General features: G+C 40.5%; 1 protein-coding gene across 1 annotated transcript in view; it reads left to right on the top strand.

Moving 5' to 3' along the window:
* The window catches only part of LOC132870331 (soluble guanylate cyclase 88E-like), a 47,247-nt gene extending 27,210 nt beyond the window's left edge, over positions 1-20,037 (top strand). Inside the window, exons 12-18 of the mRNA XM_060903965.1 lie at positions 364-510; positions 610-766; positions 1,313-1,422; positions 1,703-1,792; positions 12,903-13,049; positions 16,921-17,058; positions 19,903-20,037. Coding sequence (XP_060759948.1) covers positions 364-510; positions 610-766; positions 1,313-1,422; positions 1,703-1,792; positions 12,903-13,049; positions 16,921-17,058; positions 19,903-20,037 — 924 coding nt within the window. The remainder of the gene's footprint in view (positions 1-363; positions 511-609; positions 767-1,312; positions 1,423-1,702; positions 1,793-12,902; positions 13,050-16,920; positions 17,059-19,902) is intronic.
* The last annotated feature ends 204 nt before the right edge of the window (positions 20,038-20,241 follow it).

The following is a 20,241-nucleotide window of genomic DNA, read 5'->3' as shown; positions in this document are numbered from 1 at the left end:
AAAAATGCTATGGAACTACATATCACCTTCAGACAAAATTGTACACATTATGTCCGAAGGTGATATGTAGCCTTAATTATGGTTTAGATGCTGCTTGTTTGTTTTGTTTTTTTTTTACTTCCAAAAAACTGCAATCTTTTATCGAAAATGACAACATTTACCTCAACTTGTACTGTCTATTACTGGAGATAGAATTCTGGTTAAAGCCAGAAAAGAATTCTGTCTGAAAATGAACCTTGACTGTTCGTTAATATTTGTAATACCTAAAACACTTTTTAATAACTAAAATCACTGTTTTATCTTTGGATATTTGAAGTTTCATAACGTGTTGATCCTAATTAAGCTCAGCGTTGTGTTCCCCAGGTGTTCCCAGATGTGACCATTCTGTTTAGTGATGTGGTGGGCTTTACACGCATCTGCAGCCACATCACTCCCATGCAGGTGGTGTCCATGCTCAACACCATGTACACACTGTTTGACACGCTCAGTGAGAAACACAGAGTCTTCAAGGTGAGCATATAAGGTGGCACATGTGTCTGTATGTATGTGTGTATGGGCTTATTTTGGTTAACTAGTGATTACTATATGGCGTGTGTGTGTGTGTTCAAGGTTGAAACTATCGGAGATGCCTACATGGTGGTAGCAGGAGCTCCAGAGAAGACTAAGTACCATGCCCATAACATCTGTGACATGGCTTTGGACATGGTGCGCTCCATTGACCACCTTAAAGACCCATCTAATGGAAACAACATTCAGATCCGAGTGGGTGTGTGGTCTCCTGGTCTTTTTGTGATTCTCTGATGTCTAGTTGAAACATATTCACAACTGGAGCCAGCATGAATATCTATCACACACCATTACAGAGTGATTTTCAGGCAAGAGAAGAACGAACTGAACACGTTTTCTTTCCATTACAGTAAATCTCATCGAGTTATTTTTGAGAGTGAAAAAATAGAAAAGCTCCACTGATGTCAGACAAATAGTCATGTATTATATGGACATGGGCAGCACGGTGGTGTCGTGGTTAGCACTGTCACCTCACAGCAAGAAGGTTCTAGGTTCAAGCCCAGCAGCCGACGGGGGCCTTTCTGTGTGGAGTTTGCATGTTCTCCCCGTGTCCGCGTGGGTTTCCTCCGGGTGCTCCGGTTTCCCCCACAGTCCAAAGACATGCAGGTTAGGTTAACTGGTGGCTCTAAATTGACCGTAGGTGTGAATGTGAGTGTGAATGGTTGTCACTGCACTTTAACCACTGTAACCACTACCATCTAATGCATTTGACCTCTGACCTTCAGCATACGAACTTTGCTTTCAGGCATCCACTCTGGAATGGTTGTCGCTGGGGTCGTAGGTCACAAAATGCCTCGCTACGGTCTTCATGGTGACACGGTCCACACGGCGTCTGCCATGGAAAGCAATGGAAAGGTACATAGAGACAAACAGTGTGTATGATGTGTGTGTGTTATAGTGTAGAAATAAAGAAGAACTTGGATTTCATTTCAAATTCTAAACAGATATACAGTTATTGATACCCAAGCTATGGATATAGGGATATATGGATATGTTAATAGTGCTTGTAGGGAATGTTTCAAATGGAACAAGAAACTTTTGCAGCAAGGGTGTAATACCTCACATATGTCTTTGTTGTAGTGAGAAATCATTATTTGATTAATTGATTGATTAATTGTGTGTATGTGTATTATAGGAGATGCACATCCAGCTCAGCAGCGCCACCTATGAGCACCTGAAGGGCAGTCACTTTATCTTTGAAAGACGTGGAACAATAACAATTAAGGTGAAAAAGTGCAGCTTGAAATGCATACCTAAATAACTTACTAACATATCCTAGGGAACATAAATAAACTGACATACAGTACTGTGCAAAAGTCTTATACACCCTGTTTTTTTCATACAAATTTTGTTATAGATTTCTATTTTATGACTTCTACATTATCAAGTCAATACAAAAACATTTTAGAGTTCCAAATGTTCATTTTCCAGCACAGAATTAAATGTTACAGGAAAATTTTTTTGAGCAGCATATTACATAAGAGAGCACTTTTCAGATGAAAAAAAAACATAATGAAGGATACTGGGTTTTGCGGCAAAATGAAGAAGCGAGTGTGACAGTCAAAGTGTCCAGAAGAACTGTGGCTGGTTCTATAAGATGCTCAGTAAAACCTACAGATCATTTCCTTATCAAACTGCACTCACTAAGCCTCAGACTACTATATACAGTTAGGTCCATATATATTGACACAATTTTTTTTTTACCAGTTTACTGAAACATATTCAAGTTATAGTTATATAATGGACATAAAGTCCAGACTTTCAGCTTTCATTTGAGGGTATCCACATTAAAATTGGATGAAGGGTTAAGGAGTTTCAGCTCCTTAACGTGTGCCACCCTGTTTTTAAAGGGACCAAAAGTAATTGGACAATTGACTCAAAGGCTATTTCATGGGCAGGTGTGGGCAATTCCTTCGTTATGTCATTCTCAATTAAGCAGATAAAAGGCCTGGGGTTGATTTGCGGTGTGGTGCTTGCATTTGGAAGATTTTGCTGTGAAGAAAACATGCGGTCAAAGGAGCTCTCCATGCAGGTGAAACAGCCATCCTTAAGCTGCGAAAACAGAAAAAACCCATCCGAGAAATTGCTACAATATTAGGAGTGGCAAAATCTACAGTTTGGTACATCCTGAGAAAGAAAGAAAGCAAGAAAGCACTGGTGAACTCATCAATGCAAAAAGACCTGGACGCCCATAGAAGACAACAGTGGTGGATGATCGCAGAATAATTTCCATGGTGAAGAGAAACTCCTTCACAACAGCCAACCAAGTGAACAACACTCTCCAGGAGGTAGGCATATCAATATCCAAATCTACCATAAAGAGAAGACTGCATGAAAGTAAATACAGAGGGTTCACTGCACGGTACAAGCCACTCATAAGCCTCAAGAATAAAAAAGCTAGATTGGACTTTGCTAAAAAACATCTAAAAAAGCCAGCACAGTTCTGGAAGAACATTCTTTGGACAGATGAAACCAAGATCAACCTCTACCAGAATGATGGAAAGAAAAAAGTATGTCGAAGGCGTGGTACAGCTCATGATCCAAAGCATACCACATCATCTGTAAAACACGGCGGAGGCAGTGTGATGGCTTGGGCATGCATGGCTGCCAGTGGCACTGGGTCACGAGTGTTTATTGATGATGTGACACAGGACAGAAGCAGCCGGATGAATTCTGAGGTATTCAGAGACATACTGTGTGCTCAAATCCAGCCAAACTGATTGGTCGGCATTTCATAATACAGATGGACAATGACCCAAAACATCAAGCCAAAGCAACCCAGGAGTTTATTAAAGCAAAGAAGTGGAATATTCTTGAATGGCCAAGTCAGTCACCTGATCTCAACCCAATTGAGCATGCATTTCACTTGTAAAAGACTAAACTTCAGACGGAAAGGCCCACAAACAAACAGCAACTGAAAACCGCTGCAGTAAAGGCCTGGCAGAGCATTAAAAAGGAGGAAACACAGCGTCTGGTGATGTCCATGAGTTCAAGACTTCAGGCAGTCATTGCCAACAAAGGGTTTTCAACCGAGTATTAGAAATGAACATTTTATTTACAATTATTTAATTTGGGGCGGCACGGTGGTGTAGTGGTTAGCGCTGTCGCCTCACAGCAAGAAGGTCCGGGTTCGAGCCCCGTGGCCGGCGAGGGCCTTTCTGTGTGGAGTTTGCATGTTCTCCCCGTGTCCGCGTGAGTTTCCTCCGGGTGCTCCGGTTTCCCCCACAGTCCAAAGACATGCAGGTTAGGTTAACTGGTGACTCTAAATTGACCGTAGGTGTGAATGTGAGTATGAATGGTTGTCTGTGTCTATGTGTCAGCCCTGTGATGACCTGGCGACTTGTCCAGGGTGTACCCCGCCTTTCGCCCGTAGTCAGCTGGGATAGGCTCCAGCTTGCCTGCGACCCTGTAGAGCAGGATAAAGCGGCTACAGATAATGAGATGAGATGAGATTATTTAATTTGTCCAATTACTTTTGAGCCCCTGAAATGAAGGGATTGTGTTTAAAAAATGCTTTAGTTCCTCACATTTTTATGCAATCATTTTGTTCAACCCACTGAATTAAAGCTGAAAGTCTGAACTTCAACTGCATCTGAATTTTGCTTAAAATTCATTGTGGTAATGTACAGAACCAAAATTAGAAAAATGTTGTCTCTGTCCAAATATTTATGGACCTAACTGTATTTTTTTAAAGCAAAGGGTTGTCTCACACCAAATATTGACTTTGTTTCATTTATGATGGCTTACTGCTGTTTACAGTATTTTTAAAAAATGTTGAAACATTTCATTTCATTACTTTTTAAGCCATTTTGGTCTACAGCATTTCTTTACATATGCCTAAGACTTTTGCACAGGACTGTACATTAGAGTTGGACCAGAAACATGGATGTAAATGTATACAAAATATCTGAAGGGCAAGAAGTTGCCATATACTGTCAAACAAAAATCTAGGTCAGGAATAGTATACATGAACTGAGAAATGTGCATGACTATTTATTGGATGTATTGGAATCAATCCACATCTAACTGATCACTTTTCAGGGACGGATCCAGACCGGGGCAACTGATGCATGTGCATCGGTCAGAAATATATGTGCACTACTTGCCATCGGTCACGGAGCGTTTGTTTACTTTACCGCTAGCCGGCTACATGGTCTATAAGCCACGCTCAACCAACAGACCAATGGTTCAGGATTTGACCGCCTGTGGTAAGCGGTGATGCCTACCTGACCTAATTACTTGTATTCTCACGATGCTTTGTATAGTGTGACCTGAAACAAAGAATCTAGGTCAAACTAATAAAATGCTCCAGAAAGAGGTTGAAATTCGCTGTGAATAGCGGACCGAGCCGCAGTTGTAGTGGGCCAAGCCTGGGCTGTTTTGAAAGGTCTCGGGGAGAGGGAGGTGTCTGTAAAGTTTGGCGGGGCTAGGACTTTCAGTAGCCGGGTTATGAGTTTTTAAATCCCGGTGTGCGTGAGCAGCTGGAGCCAGGGCTCATATTAAAGTTTTCGGCGAGCCGTGCTCATGCAGGGGGTTCAGGGGGAATAACGGGCCGAGCTGCGGTCCTAGCGGCTGAGCCTGGACTGATTTGAAAGGTGTTGGGGAGACGGGTGTGCTTGTAAAGTTCGCCGGGGCTAGGACTTTCAGGGGCCGAGTTATGAGTTTTTAAATCCCGGCGTGCATGCGCAGCTGGAGCCAGGGCTCATATTAAAGTTTTCGGCAAGCCGTGCTCATGCAGGGGGTTGGGGGGTAACAGGCTGAGCTGCAGTCGTAGCGGGCCAGGCCTGGACTGGTTCGAAAGGTCTCGGGGAGAGGGATGTGCTTGTAAACTTTGGCGGGGCTAGGACTTTCAGTGGCCGAGTTATGAAATTTTAAATCCTGGCATGTGTGTGCGGTTGGAGCCAGGACTCATATTAAAGTTTTCGGTGAGTTGTGCTCATGTGGGGTTTCAGGGGTGAATAACAGGCCAATCAGCGGTCATAGCGGGCCGTGGCTGCCCTCTTCAGAAAGGACTCAGAGTGCTCTATGCCCCTGTGAAAATCCATATTGATCTGTTAAAATTAGTGAAAATATTTCTGCAAATGTGCATCTGTCAGATTCTTGGGGTAGATCCGTCCCTGCTTTTAGCACCACCTATCTTGCCTGGTCTGGGAGTGTGTGTTTGTCTCTAGGATTAACTCTTACTAAGTCCCAATAGGATCTGCGAAAGGCCAGTTAATTAGTCCTTACATATGAAATAAAATGATTGGTACCATTTTATTTTACAGTACAGTACGATACAGTACAGTGAGTACACAGCATGTCATATAGTTTACTCTGAATAAGGGTGTCTGCTAAACACTGTAAACATAAACACAGGGTGTGAGACGACCCTTTGCGTTACAAAAATATACAGCACCCTCCACAGTTATTGGATTGTGGACCCAGAGCAGTGGGCAGCCACACAGCGCCCGGGGAGCAGTCAGGGGTTCGGTACCTTGCTCAAGGGCACCTCAGCCCAAGGCTGCCCCATGTCAACCTAACTGCATGTCTTTGGATTGTGGGGGAAACCGGAGCACCCGGAGGAAACCTACACAGACATGGGGAGAACATGCAAACTCCACACAGAAAGGCCCTCGCCGACCGCTGGGTTCGAACCCGGAACCTTCTTGCTGTGAGGCGACCGTGCTAACCACTACACCACCCTATATATATACATATACCCCAGGGAAACAGGATGTGATAAATTACTAATTAAAGGTTCCTAGATACTCTGATCAACTTTATAAACTACAATAGAAATGACAGAAATGCTTCAATTACATTTATTTTCTAGGAATTGTTATGGTGCCAATAATTGTGGAACAGGTGATTTTATTTCTTAGGGATTTTTATTATTATTATTATTATTTTTTAATTCACTTGAGTTAAGGGTTACATTTTTCTACAATTTTCAGTGTGAGATTATGCTTATGCAATAAAAATTGAATTTATTTTAAGGCTTTTAACACATCTTAACCAGGGGTGCCAATAATTGTGGAGGGCACTGTATAGTAGTCTGTGGTACAATGAGTGCAGTTTGATAAGGAAATGAGCTGTAGGTTTTACCGAGCATCTTACAGAACCAGCCACAGTTCTTCTGGACACTTTGACTGCCACACTCGCTTCTTCATTTTGCCAAAAAAACCAGCAGCCTTCATTGTTTTCTTTTTTAATCTGAAAAGTGCTCTCTTATGGAATATGCTGCTCAAACATTTTTTTTTCTGTAACATTTAATTTTGTGCTGGAAAATGAACGTTTGAACTCTAAAATGTTTTTGTACCGACTCGATAATGTAGAAGTCATAAAATAGAAATCTATAACAAAGTTTATATGGAAAAAATAAACAAAAACAAAACACAAATAGGGTGCCTAAGACTTTTGCACAGTATGGTAAATGGATGCGGATTGGACAAATTACTGAAATTACTGGCACCATATTGGAGTCAGAGCTTATCCTCAGAAACCTTTGAATGAGAGTGTATTGTACTCAAGCAATATCACACAACAACACTCCCTCTTGTCAGGTCAGGAAATTCTGACCTCAATTCTGACCTGACAAGAGGAAGGGCTGTTGTACTGAATATCAGCACGGTTGTGATTCAGTCATAGCCGTAGCTAAACACAGCAGTGCTGATATTCAGTACAACAGCATGACCTCGAGTGTGATATTACTTTAATGCAACAGTTCTATAAACAAGAAATTAATATCGTGTAAGTGACATTTTGGATACAGTATGGCCAAATGTTCTGTTTATTTTGTGACACAGATCCTGAAGAAGCCGCACTCGCTTTATAGCACATTGAATAGTACATTCACGTTAAAGGTGCTTCCGGTAAATTTGGCGTCCATTCTTCCTTTTCATTTTCATCTGATGAGCTCTCATATTTTATGCCACAAGTTATATTCCTGAAAAGTATCATTTACCATGTCTGCTGATGTCACTAACACTACCATAGGGACCATTTCAAACTAGGAAGTGGAATCTTACGTGCAGGACACAGAAAAGTGGAGTGATACCACTGAGCTCTATATAAATCTAGAGAGCTCATAGGCTCGTCAGAGTGAAGCCATCTGGTTACCATCTTACAACCCCAATTCCAAAACAGTTGGGACAAAGTACAAATTGTAAATAAAAACAGAATGCAATGACGTGGAAGTTTCAAAATTCCATATTTTATTCAGAATAGAACATAGATGACATATCAAATGTTTAAACTGAGAAAATGTATCATTTAAAGAGAAAAATTAGGTGATTTTAAATTTCATGACAACAACACATCTCAAAAAAGTTGGGACAAGGCCATGTTTACCACTGTGAGACATCCCCTTTTCTCTTTACAACAGTCTGTAAACGTCTGGGGACTGAGGAGACAAGTTGCTCAAGTTTAGGGATAGGAATGTTAACCCATTCTTGTCTAATGTAGGATTCTAGTTGCTCAACTGTCTTAGGTCTTTTTTGTCGTATCTTCCGTTTTATGATGCGCCAAATGTTTTCTATGGGTGAAAGATCTGGACTGCAGGCTGGCCAGTTCAGTACCCGGACCCTTCTTCTACGCAGCCATGATGCTGTAATTGATGCAGTATGTGGTTTGGCATTGTCATGTTGGAAAATGCAAAGTCTTCCCTGAAAGAGACGTCGTCTGGATGGGAGCATATGTTGCTCTAGAACCTGGATATACCTTTCAGCATTGATGTCTTTCCAGATGTGTAAGCTGCCCATGCCACACGCACTAATGCAACTCCATACCATCAGAGATGCAGGCTTCTGAACTGAGCGCTGATAACAACTTGGGTCATCCTTCTCCTCTTTAGTCTGAATGACCCGGCGTCCCTGATTTCCATAAAGAACTTCAAATTTTGATTCGTCTGACCACAGAACAGTTTTCCACTTTGCCACAGTCCATTTTAAATGAGCCTTGGCCCAGAGAAGACGTCTGCGCTTCTGGATCATGTTTAGATACGGCTTCTTCTTTGAACTATAGAGTTTTAGCTGGCAACGGCGGATGGCACGGTGAATTGTGTTCACAGATAATGTTCTCTGGAAATATTCCTGAGCCCATTTTGTGATTTCCAATACAGAAGCATGCCTGTATGTGATGCAGTGCCATCTAAGGGCCTGAAGATCACGGGCACCCAGTATGGTTTTCCGGCCTTGACCCTTACGCACAGAGATTCTTCCAGACTCTCTGAATCTTTTGATGATATTATGCACTGCAGATGATGATATGTTCAAACTCTTTGCAATTTTACACTGTCGAACTCCTTTCTGATATTGCTCCACTATTTGTCGGCGCAGAATTAGGGGGATCGATGATCCTCTTCTCATCTTTACTTCTGAGAGCCGCTGCCACTCCAAGATGCTCTTTTTATACCCAGTCATGTTAATGACCTATTGCCAATTGACCTAATGAGTTGCAATTTGGTCCTCCAGCTGTTCCTTTTTTGTACCTTTAACTTTTCCAGCCTCTTATTGCCCCTGTCCCAACTTTTCTGAGATGTGTTGCTGTCCTGAAATTTCAAATGAGCCAATATTTGGCATGAAATTTCAAAATGTCTCACTTTCGACATTTGATATGTTGTCTATGTTCTATTGTGAATACAATATCAGTTTTTGAGATTTGTAAATTATTGCATTCTGTTTTTATTTACAATTTGTACTTTGTCCCAACTTTTTGGGAATCGGGGTTGTATCACTCCCATTGCATGTATTTGGCTTATGTGTTAAACCGTCGTATCCAATCAAACTTGCCCCAAGAAAAGTATCTCCTGACTTTTTTTCCCTTTCATTACTACTTCTTATTTTCTCAACTTTACCACTATTCCTTACATATCTTTATAGCGCTCCCCTTCACTGTTATTGTTTTTTTCCCTTTTCCAGTCCAGTCTCTGATCTTTTTTTTTGAACGGCTCTTTTACTACTATAATTATTTCAATGGAGATTATTTCAGTTGTTCTCTTATACAGTGTATCTTTCTCTTACATATAGTTCTTCTTCCTTTTCTACCTCCCTCCCTCCCGGGTCAGAAGTTTACATACTACATACAGTGACCTGAATGTCATCTTGGATATGAATGTCATGGCAATATTTAGGCTTTCAGTCATTTCTTTGAACTGTTCTTTTTCTGTGGCAGAATGTACAGCATACAGTTTTAATAAAAAAAAAAAACAGAATTTGGTGCACAAGTTTTAATTTTCTTTGGGTTTTTTGATATTCAACATAGGGTCAAAAATATACATACAGCACACCTACTATTTGGGTAAAATGTCTCTTTGCAAGATTCACCTTGAACAAACATTTTTGTTTACCATGAACAAGCTTCTGGCAGAATTCTGGTTGGATATTTCATGACTCTTCATGGTAGAATTGGTAGAGTTCAATTAAATGGACACAACTTATAAGCACGGTCCATATATTTTCAATAGGGCTGAAGTCAGGACTTGTTTTCAGCTTAATGTTAGCCTGCTTTATCCTCCACAACCAGCTCTGATGTGTGTTTGGGTTCATTGCCCTGTTGTAACTCCCAAGTCCCAAGTCATGTTCAAGTTGCTGATGGTTTATACTGAAGAATTCTGAGGTAGTCCTCCTTCTTCATTATTCCATCCACTTTGTGCAATGAACCAGTTCCACTGTCATCAAAACAGCCCCAGAGCATGATGATCCTACCGCCACCACCAGCTGGTACAGTGTCCCTCTGTACATGGTGGTCATTGTGGCCAAACAACTCAATCTTTGTCTCATCTGACCATACAGCTTTCCTCCAGAAGGCTTTTTCTTTGTCCATGTGGTCAGCTTTAAACTTTAGTTAAGCTTGAAGGTGTCAATTTTGGAGCAGGGGGTTATTTCTTGGATGGCAGCCTCTTAGTCCATGGTGATCTGAACTGTAGACAGTGATCCATCAGCTTCCAGTTCATGGCAGGGCTGGGCCATGGTGGTTCCTGGGTTGTTCCTGTCCATCTAAACCAATTTCCTTTCAGCTGAGGGTGACCGTTTGGGTTTTCTTGAAGCAAAGTGGCTTGGCAAAGTGACTACACCTCACAATAACTTGGATACAATTGTTTGAACTGATCTTGGAATTTGGAGTTGTTTAGAAATGGCTACAAGAGACATTCTGGAGTTGTGTACATCTGCGATCCTCTTTCTCAAATCTGCACTGAGCTCCTTGGACTTTCCCATTGTATTATATGCTGGTCAATCCAATGAGTGCTGTAAACAAACCCTTTTTATGAAGGCACAGAGATGCTACCAGCTGTAGTCAAGCATGATCACTAACAGGAAGTTAAGAGACCTCAGCCTTGGCAAGATAAGAGACATTTTGGAAGTTTCAGCACTTCTGAATTAATCATCTAAGTGAGTGTATGTAAATTTTTGACCCTGTGTTGATTTCAGAAAACCCAAAGAAAATTAAAACTTGTGCACCAAATTCTAGTTTAGATTTTTTTTTAATTAAAGCTGTATGCTGTACAATCATTCTGCCACAGAAAAAGAACAGTTCAAAGAAATGACTGAAAGCCGAAATATTGCCATGACATTCATATCCAAGATGACACTCATGTCACTGTATGTAAACTTCTGACCACAACTCTATCTATCTATCTATCTATCTATCTATCTATCTATCTATCTATCTATCTATCTATCTATCTATCTATCTATCTATCTATCTATCTATCATACCAGCACAAAGGCTGTACAATACTTCTTTTCTCTTTGGGACAGTTGTTGAAACAGGATTATTTTCTCATGTTATCTGCTATTTTCACTTCATTCTCAGTCATGTCTCAACAGTATTTATTGGTCATATTGGTCGCAAGCTGCATGAATATTGTGACAGTGAATTATGTGACCAATAAATACTTTTAAGACATGACTGAGAATGAAGTGAAAATGGCAAATAAAATAAGAAAATAATCCGGTTTCAATAACTGTCCTAAAGAGAAAGGAAGTATTGTACAGCCTTTGTGTTGGTATAATAAATAAATAAATAAATAAATAAATAAAATAACATAGATAGATAGAAAGGGAGAAGAGATATATGAAAGAGAAAGATACTCTGTATAAGAAAAACACTGAATCTCTGTTGAAATGATTATAGTAGCAAAAGAGCCGTTCAAAAAAAAAATGATCAGAGACTGAACTGGAAAAGAAAAAAAAAACAATAACAGTGAAGGACAGCACTATAAAGATATGTAAGGAATGGGGTAAATGTGAGGAAAAAAGAGGAGGTAATGAAAGGGAAAAAAGTCAGGTGATACTTTTCATCTCATCTCATTATCTCTAGCCGCTTTATCCTTCTACAGGGTCGCAGGCAAGCTGGAGCCTATCCCAGCTGACTACGGGTGAAAGGCGGGGTACACCCTGGACAAGTCGCCAGGTCATCACAGGGCTGACACATAGACACAGACAACCATTCACACTCACATTCACACCTACGGTCAATTTAGAGTCACCAGTTAACCTAACCTGCATGTCTTTGGACTGTGGGGGAAACCGGAGCACCCGGAGGAAACCCACGCGGACAACATGCAAACTCCACACAGAAAGGCCCTCGCCGGCCCCGGGGCTCGAACCCAGGACCTTCTTGCTGTGAGGCGACAGCGCTAACCACTACACCACCGTGCCGCCCGGTGATACTTTTCTTGGAGTAAATTTGATCAGATACCACTGTTTAACACATAAACCAAATATGGGTGATGGGAGTGGTAAGATGGCAGGCAGATGGCTTCACTCGTCTCTACAGCGGGGAATAGGCTATGAGATCTGCAGATTTTATATAGAGCTCAGTGAGCGATACACACAGTGAAACATCCCAGGCAAATACGGTATCAACACTCTTGGAATGCCACTCATACAATCAAACTCATGGACTGGAAATAACTGTTGTGTAAACCACATCATCCATCACCTTTTTAAGAATAAATCTAAATAAATCTGGGTGTGTTTTCTTCTTCAGCAACCTCAGCAGTGCTATGTCAATTCATGCGCTGCTCTGTTATTATTATTATATCTCACTAATGACCAACAGAACAATGCCATTGACTGTTTTTACTTTTTTAACACAAAGTCCACTTTCTGGGTGTGTATGAATGTGCAAATAAACACATTTTCTCCAGTTATGTTCCTCTCCTCCGGGGTTGTATGCAGATTGCTTCTTGTTGTCTTGTATCATTAAAATGGTCTAATTATAGTCTCTGTTACTGAAAAAGCCCCTCTCTTCAAAAACATCAGCACTGCATGCATTTCTAGTACATGGCATGTAATAATGCCAAAAAACATATTTATTTACATGCATTAAGAATCTCATTTATCCTACAGGGTAATGTGGAGATCGAGACATATTGGCTGAAGGGGAAGAGGGATAAAGATGGGAATGCACAGGCTGCCTGCCCTCAGTTTGAAGCTCAAACCATCAGCAAGGCTGCTATCTCTGCTGCTGAGCCTCCTATTGATGAAGAGGAACTGGTACAGATGTATACATATATAATACAATGGGGGGCGGCACGCTGGTGTAGTGGTTAGTGCTGTCGCCTCACAGCAAGAAGGTCCGGGTTCAAGTCCTGTGGCTGGCGAGGGCTTTTCTGTGTGGAGTTTGCATGTTGTCCGCGTGGGTTTCCTCCGGGTGCTCCGTTTCCCCCCACAGTCCAAAGACATGCAGGTTAGGTTAACTGGTGACTCTAAATTGAGCGTAGGTGTGAATGTGAGTGTGAATGGTTGTCTGTGTCTATGTGTCAGCCCTGTGATGACCTGGCGACTTGTCCAGGGTGTACCCTGCCTTTCGCCTGTAGTCAGCTGGGATAGGCTCCAGCTTGCCTGCGACCCTGTAGAACAGGATAAAGCAGCTAGAGATAATGAGATGAGATGAGAGATTATACAGTGGTGCTTGAAAGTTTGTGAACCCTTTAGAATTTTCTATATTTCTGCATAAATATGACCTAAAACATCATCAGATTTTCACACAAGTCCTAAAAGTAGATAAAGAGAACCCAGTTAAACAAATGAGACAAAAATATTATACTTGGTCATTTATTTATTGAGGAAAATGATCCAATATTACATATCTGTGAGTGGCAAAAGTATGTAAACCTTTGCTTTCAGTATCTGGTGTGACCCCCTTGTGCAACAATAACTGCAACTAAATGTTTCCGGTAACTGTTGATCAGTCCTGCACACCGGCTTGGAGGAATTTTAGCCCATTCCTCCGTACAGAACAGCTTCAACTCTGGGATGTTGGTGGGTTTCCTCACATGAACTGCTCGCTTCAGGTCCTTCCACAACATTTTGATTGGATTAAGGTCAGGACTTTGACTTGGCCATTCCAAAACATTAACTTTATTCTTCTTTAACCATTCTTTGGTAGAACGACTTGTGTGCTTAGGGTCGTTGTCTTGCTGCATGACCCACCTTCTCTTGAGATTCAGTTCATGGACAGATGTCCTGACATTTTCCTTTCGAATTCACTGGTATAAATCAGAATTCATTGTTCCATCAATGATGGCAAGCCGTCCTGGCCCAAATGCAGCAAAACAGGCCCAAACCGTGATACTACCACCACCATGTTTCACAGATGGGATAAGGGTCTTATGCTGGAATGCAGTGTTTTCCTTTCTCCAAACATAACACTTCTCATTTAAACCAAAAAGTTCTATTTTGGTCTCATCTGTCCATAAAACATTTTTCCAATAACCTTCTGGCTTGTCCACGTGATCTTTAGCAAACTGCAGACGAGCAGCAATGCTCTTTTTGGAGAGCAGTGGCTTTCTCCTTGCAACCCTGCCATGCACACCATTGTTGTTCAGTGTTCTCCTGATGTTGGACTCATTAACATTAGCATTAGCCAATGTGAGAGAGGCCTTCAGTTGCTTAAAAGTTACCCTGAGGTCCTTTGTGACCTTGCCGACTATCACACGCCTTGCTCTTGGAGTGATCTTTGTTGGTCGACCACTTCTGGGGAGGGTAACAGTGGTCTTGAATTTCCTCCATTTGTACACAATCTGTCTGACTGTGGATTTGGTGGAGTCCAAACTCTTTAGAGATGGTTTTGTAACCTTTTCCAGCCTGATGAGCATCAACAACGCTTTTTCTGAGGTCCTCTAAAATCTCCTTTGTTTGTGCCATGATCAAACAGGGTGCCCACTCACACCTGATTGTCATCCCATTGATTGGAAACACCTGACTCTAATTTCACTTTCAAATTAACTGCTAATCCTAGAGGTTCACATACTTTTGCCACTCACAGATATGTAATATTGGATCATTTTCCTCAATAAATAAATGACCAAATATAATATTTTTGTCTCATTTGTTTAACTGGGCCTTCTTTATCTACTTTTAGGACTTGTGTGAAAATCTGATGATGTTTTAGGTCATATTTATGTAGAAATATAGAAAATAAAGGTTTCACAAACTTTCAAGCCCCACTGTACATACAGGACCCTTTTTTTGATGAAATAAAAATGTGTTCTATTCCCTTCTAGCAGGTTTCATTCATTTGGTTCAATAGCATGCAATATTGTTCGCATATTGCTTATCCTATATGTATTACGTCAATCTACCCAATGGAGAATGAGCATTAAATATGGTTACGATATTGCATGGTTGTCAAGACAACATGATGTCACACGTCTGAGGTGATGCGAATGTCCAGTGAGAAAGTTTTCTGTTGCACATACACAGAAGCATTTCTTTGTTTGCCAGGAAAGAGAAACATGTGTTGAACACCCAAAAGGCTACCAAAACTTCATTAGACATTCTTTACACATATTTACGAGAGAAAGACATACCAACGGACATCAAAAAACTGGAAAAGAGAGTGTGTATGTATAATAATAATAATAATATTGAGTGTTTTTTTTTCGTGGTATATCAGATGTATTCCATTCAGCTAGCATGATATTGAACGAGTCTTTGACTCGTTCAATATCATGCTAGCTGAATGGAATATATCTGATATACCACTCAACGCCAGCCAATATTATTTAATTATTGTACATACAGGACATTTTTTCGATGGAATATATTCTATTCCCTTCTAGCGAGTTTCATTCATTTGGTTCGATAGCATGCAATATTGTTAGCATATCGCTTATCCTACGTGTATTACGTCACTCTACCCAATGGAGAATGATCGTTGAATATGGTTTGATATTGCATGGTTGTCAAGACAACACAACATCACACGTCGGAGTGAATTGTCGCAGTGAATTGAAAATGCCATAAGATACATATTACGCGTAAAACTTCCATGCTAGTGAGCGACTGTGACAATTTGTAAACAAATCTATAAAAGTTCCATTGAATGTATAATAATAATAATAGGCGGCACGGTGGTGTAGTGGTTAGCGCTGTCGCCTCACAGCAAGAAGGTCCTGGGTTCGAGCCCCGTGGCCGGCGAGGGCCTTTCTGTGTGGAGTTTGCATGTTCTCCCTGTGTCCGCGTGGGTTTCCTCCGGGTGCTCCGGTTTCCCCCACAGTCCAAAGACATGCAGGTTAGGTTAACTGGTGGCTCTAAATTGACTGTAGGTATGAATGTGAGTGTGAATGGTTGTCTGTGTCTATGTGTCAGCCCTGTGATGACCTGGCGACTTGTCCAGGGTGTACCCCGCCTTTCGCTCGTAGTCAGCTGGGATAGGCTCCAGCTTGCCTGCGACCCTGTAGAACAGGATAAAGCGGCTAGAGATAATGAGATGAGATAATAATAATAATAATAATAAACAACATTGGCTGGCTTTTTTCGTGGTATATCAGATATATTTCATTCAGCGAGCATGATAGTGAACTTGTCTTCAATTCATTCAATATCATGCTAGCTGAATGGAATATATCTGATATGCCACAAAAAAAGCCAGCCAATATTATTTAAATATAGCACATTAAAAACATAGTATACTGTATATTTAATATTAGCACATTTAATGTGAATAATAATAATAATAATAATAATAATAATAACAACAACATGTGAGCCAGTATGTGAATTGCATAAATTGATATTTAAATATCATATAAAATTGTGACAATTGTACTGACACTGTACCACTACAGAATTTACTTATTATTTGTCATTTCTAGTCATGGTTTAATTTGATCATTTCCTTTAGCTCATCCTTAAATATTGTTTTTTTTTTTTTTTTTGTACTCTGATATATTGGTTCTCATATTGAGCCCTTGACAACCTCCAATCTAATGTAATACAGTACGGTATGTCCTGTCCTGTGAAGTCCCATGAATAGATAGATGTTATTACAGGATTTTGTTCACTGTTATTCACTCCTGTACAACTCCAATTTATTTTTCCTTCTGGTCTGCTATGTGATAAGTTTTGACTCTTTCTCCAGATGTTCCCGTCAGTTACAGGTGAAGATGAAGACGATGTGAAGTCGATCCGCTCTCATCGTATTAAAATGGAAACATCCGGCAACTCTTTGGAAGAGTCCATGGAAGAGGGCCGGGTAGAGGAGTTGTCTGTGAGCAAGGTTGGGCTTGGTTCTTGGTTTCACAAACATCCAAAATGATCCACCTGAAACCATTTGTTCAAAGCAAATAATGATGTGATGCAGATGCCGAAAATGTAACCTGATGTCTTTTTATCATTGAAAGATAGATAGGACTTGGTAGTCTTATTGGCCTTGTAAGGTATCCGGTTATTTAGCACAAAAGTCTCTTCGCACAAGTCCAAAGTCTCTTCGCACAAGTCCAAAGTCTCTTCGCACAAGTCCAAAGTCTCTTAGCACAAGTCCAAAGTCTCTTAGCACAACTCAGTTCTTGAGCACAACTCTGGATTATGGTCACAATAATTGAAAAATAAAAATCCAAAGTCTCTTAGCACAAATCCAAAGTCTTTTAGCACAAATCCAAAGTCTCTTAGGACAACTCTGTTCTTTAGCACAACTCTGGATTATGGTCACAATAATCGGAAAAAAAAATACCCATCTTGATATAGGAATGGGTTTATTATGATTGCTTAGGGACTGGAAGCTGGAATTTCTGCTGCTGTGCATGTTAAGGATCAGTTGTTGATCCCTGAAATGTGGACTGAAAATCCAGTTCTTTGGTGTCTTTGGATATTTGTAGTTAAGCCATAACAAACTTTGAATTGTGTGCACCTTCATAGATAACTTCAGTCACTTCTGATCATATCACAAATTCAACTGACTGTCAATAATTACGCATTCGCCGGATTAATTAACCAGGGGATTACGTCTCTTGCCCTGCTTGACAACATGTGTTTTGTCGACTAAGAGCGGAATCTATTCCTAAAAACATACTCAAATTATTAAAAGTCCATTTGATATCACATATTACTGTTTTCATATCAAACATGGCGGTTCCAAGATGGCAGAGTGGGGAAATACAATCGCTCATTTTCGATCGGAATCTCGGCAACTTTCATTGAAAAAAAAATCCATCAAACATCTTTAAACATGGTGTAGTGGTTTAAACATGGTGTAGTGGTTAGCGCTGTCGCCTCACAGCAAGAAGGTCCTGGGTTTGAGCCCCGTGGCCGGCGAGGGCCTTTCTGTGTGGAGTTTGCATGTTCTCCCTGTGTCTGCGTGGGTTTCCTCCGGGTGCTCCGGTTTCCCCCACAGTCCAAAGACATGCAGGTTAGGTTAACTGGTGACTCTAAATTGACCGTAGGTGTGAATGTGAGTGTGAATGGTTGTCTGTGTCTATGTGTCAGCCCTGTGATGACCTGGCGACTTGTCCAGGGTGTACCCCGCCTTTCGCCCGTAGTCAGCTGGGATAGGCTCCAGCTTGCCTGCGACCCTGTAGAAGGATAAAGCAGCTAGAGATGATGAGATGAGATCTTTAAACATGATCAGTAAGTATTCATAATAAAGATTAAGTGTTCTTGGATCTTGTGCTAAGAGACTTTAGAACTTGTGCTAAAAGACTTTTGTGCTAAATAACCGTAAACCGCCCAGTAATACGATATTGTCCCTGATAATGATAGTTTACACTTGTGAGCAAAGGCTTACAGCAACACCCTCATTAAAAAAAAAAAGAAAAGAATCAGGGCTGTCAAAATAACACATTAATTTCGATTAATTAATCACAGAAAAAGTAACGTGTTAAAAAATTAACTCTGATTAATTGCATTCCATAGTGACCTTTGACCCAGTGCTGTTCTGGCCACAAGTGACTGTAAAATGAAGGAGGTAGATGAGAACGCGCTGCTTGGTCCAGTGAATGGAAGATTTGTGTTTAAAAAAAACGCCCTGATGGAAATGTTGACAGGCGCTTCATTCTCTGCAATTTCTGCAATAAGGAATTTTCATACCATAGTTCATCAAGTCTGAAATATCGCTTCAATGCAAAGTATTTAGGAGCAAACTTGGAGGTACGAGCTAGCACACCCCTTGATGCTAACGCTTGCAGCCAGCCTTGTCAAGCCACACCCGACCAGGCATTCAGACGCAAACTTAGCAAGTCTACCCGTGACTGACTAACTAACTCCTTTGCTAAATGGATTGCAATGGCCTGCAAACCAGATTCGGTGATCGAGGACAGGGGGTTAGCAGAAGCTTTACAAATAGCATCTTCTGACACAGTTTATAAGCCACCATCGAAAAACACAATTGTGTCCAAAATCCAGCACATTGAAAAGAGAACAAAACAAGACAAAACAAGGAGCTGAATATATTGCACTAACTGGGGGATCACTGGACTTCGATTAGCAATCACAGTGACCTCAGTGTTACTGCACAAATAATAATAATAATAATAATAATAATAATAATAATAGAGACGTTGAACTTTAAAGTCTATAATGTTGATTATTCATTGATTCACTCATCTGCCAAAATTAATTTGAATTGAAATATTTTTATTTTAAATACCGTCACAGCAAAAATTGACGGATGTGATTTAATTTAGATTAATTAATCACAGAGTATGTAATTAATTAGATTCATTTTTTAATTGCTTGACAGCCCTAAAATAATGTGGGTGTGTCTTGCAACAAGGTAACAATCCCAAAAAATAATGAATAAATGAGTACATTTGAAATTGCAGCAATTAAGGTGGTGTCACAACACAACCCTGTCAGTATCTAACAGTTAGAAACACTACTTTTGAAGTTTCTCAATAATTTGTCAGCTATTCAAATATTCACTCGTAAAAATCATTATGCGAAGGAGCCATAAGGCCAGATATCAATTCCTTACAGCTATGTAGATATTCATCTCTCTCCTTCTCTCTTTCTATCTTCTCATCTATCTATCTATCTATCTATCTATCTATCTATCTATCTATCTATCTATCTATCTATCTATCTATCTATCTATCTATCTCAGTCTCATTATAAAGATGCCTTGCAGGATGGTGGTCTCCAGGACCCTCACATTGAAATGGACTCTCCAGACTTTGATGGTCGGGACTCCATCATGCAGTCTCCAGAAGGTTCCTGTGACTCTCGCTGCTCTGAGAAAAGCACCATGTGTTCCATATCCTGAAACTGACTCTATTAGACTCTTTCTCACTCCGATTTTGGTTTGCATTAACATCAGTTGAGTTTAGTATGTTACTTTCTCAGTGAAGGCACTTAGAAGAGATTTATGGGAGTGGCTTTCCAGTGAAGCACTGTATTCTGGAGTTAGTGATTTGTAATATACAGTACATTAATACACACAATACTTTGACACCACACTTGCCACATA

This window comes from Neoarius graeffei, chromosome 2 (assembly GCF_027579695.1).
Source record: "Neoarius graeffei isolate fNeoGra1 chromosome 2, fNeoGra1.pri, whole genome shotgun sequence".
NCBI classification, from domain to species: domain Eukaryota; kingdom Metazoa; phylum Chordata; class Actinopteri; order Siluriformes; family Ariidae; genus Neoarius; species Neoarius graeffei.
The sequence above is the reverse complement of the archived record's forward strand: the minus strand, read 5'-3'. Positions and strand labels throughout refer to the sequence as shown.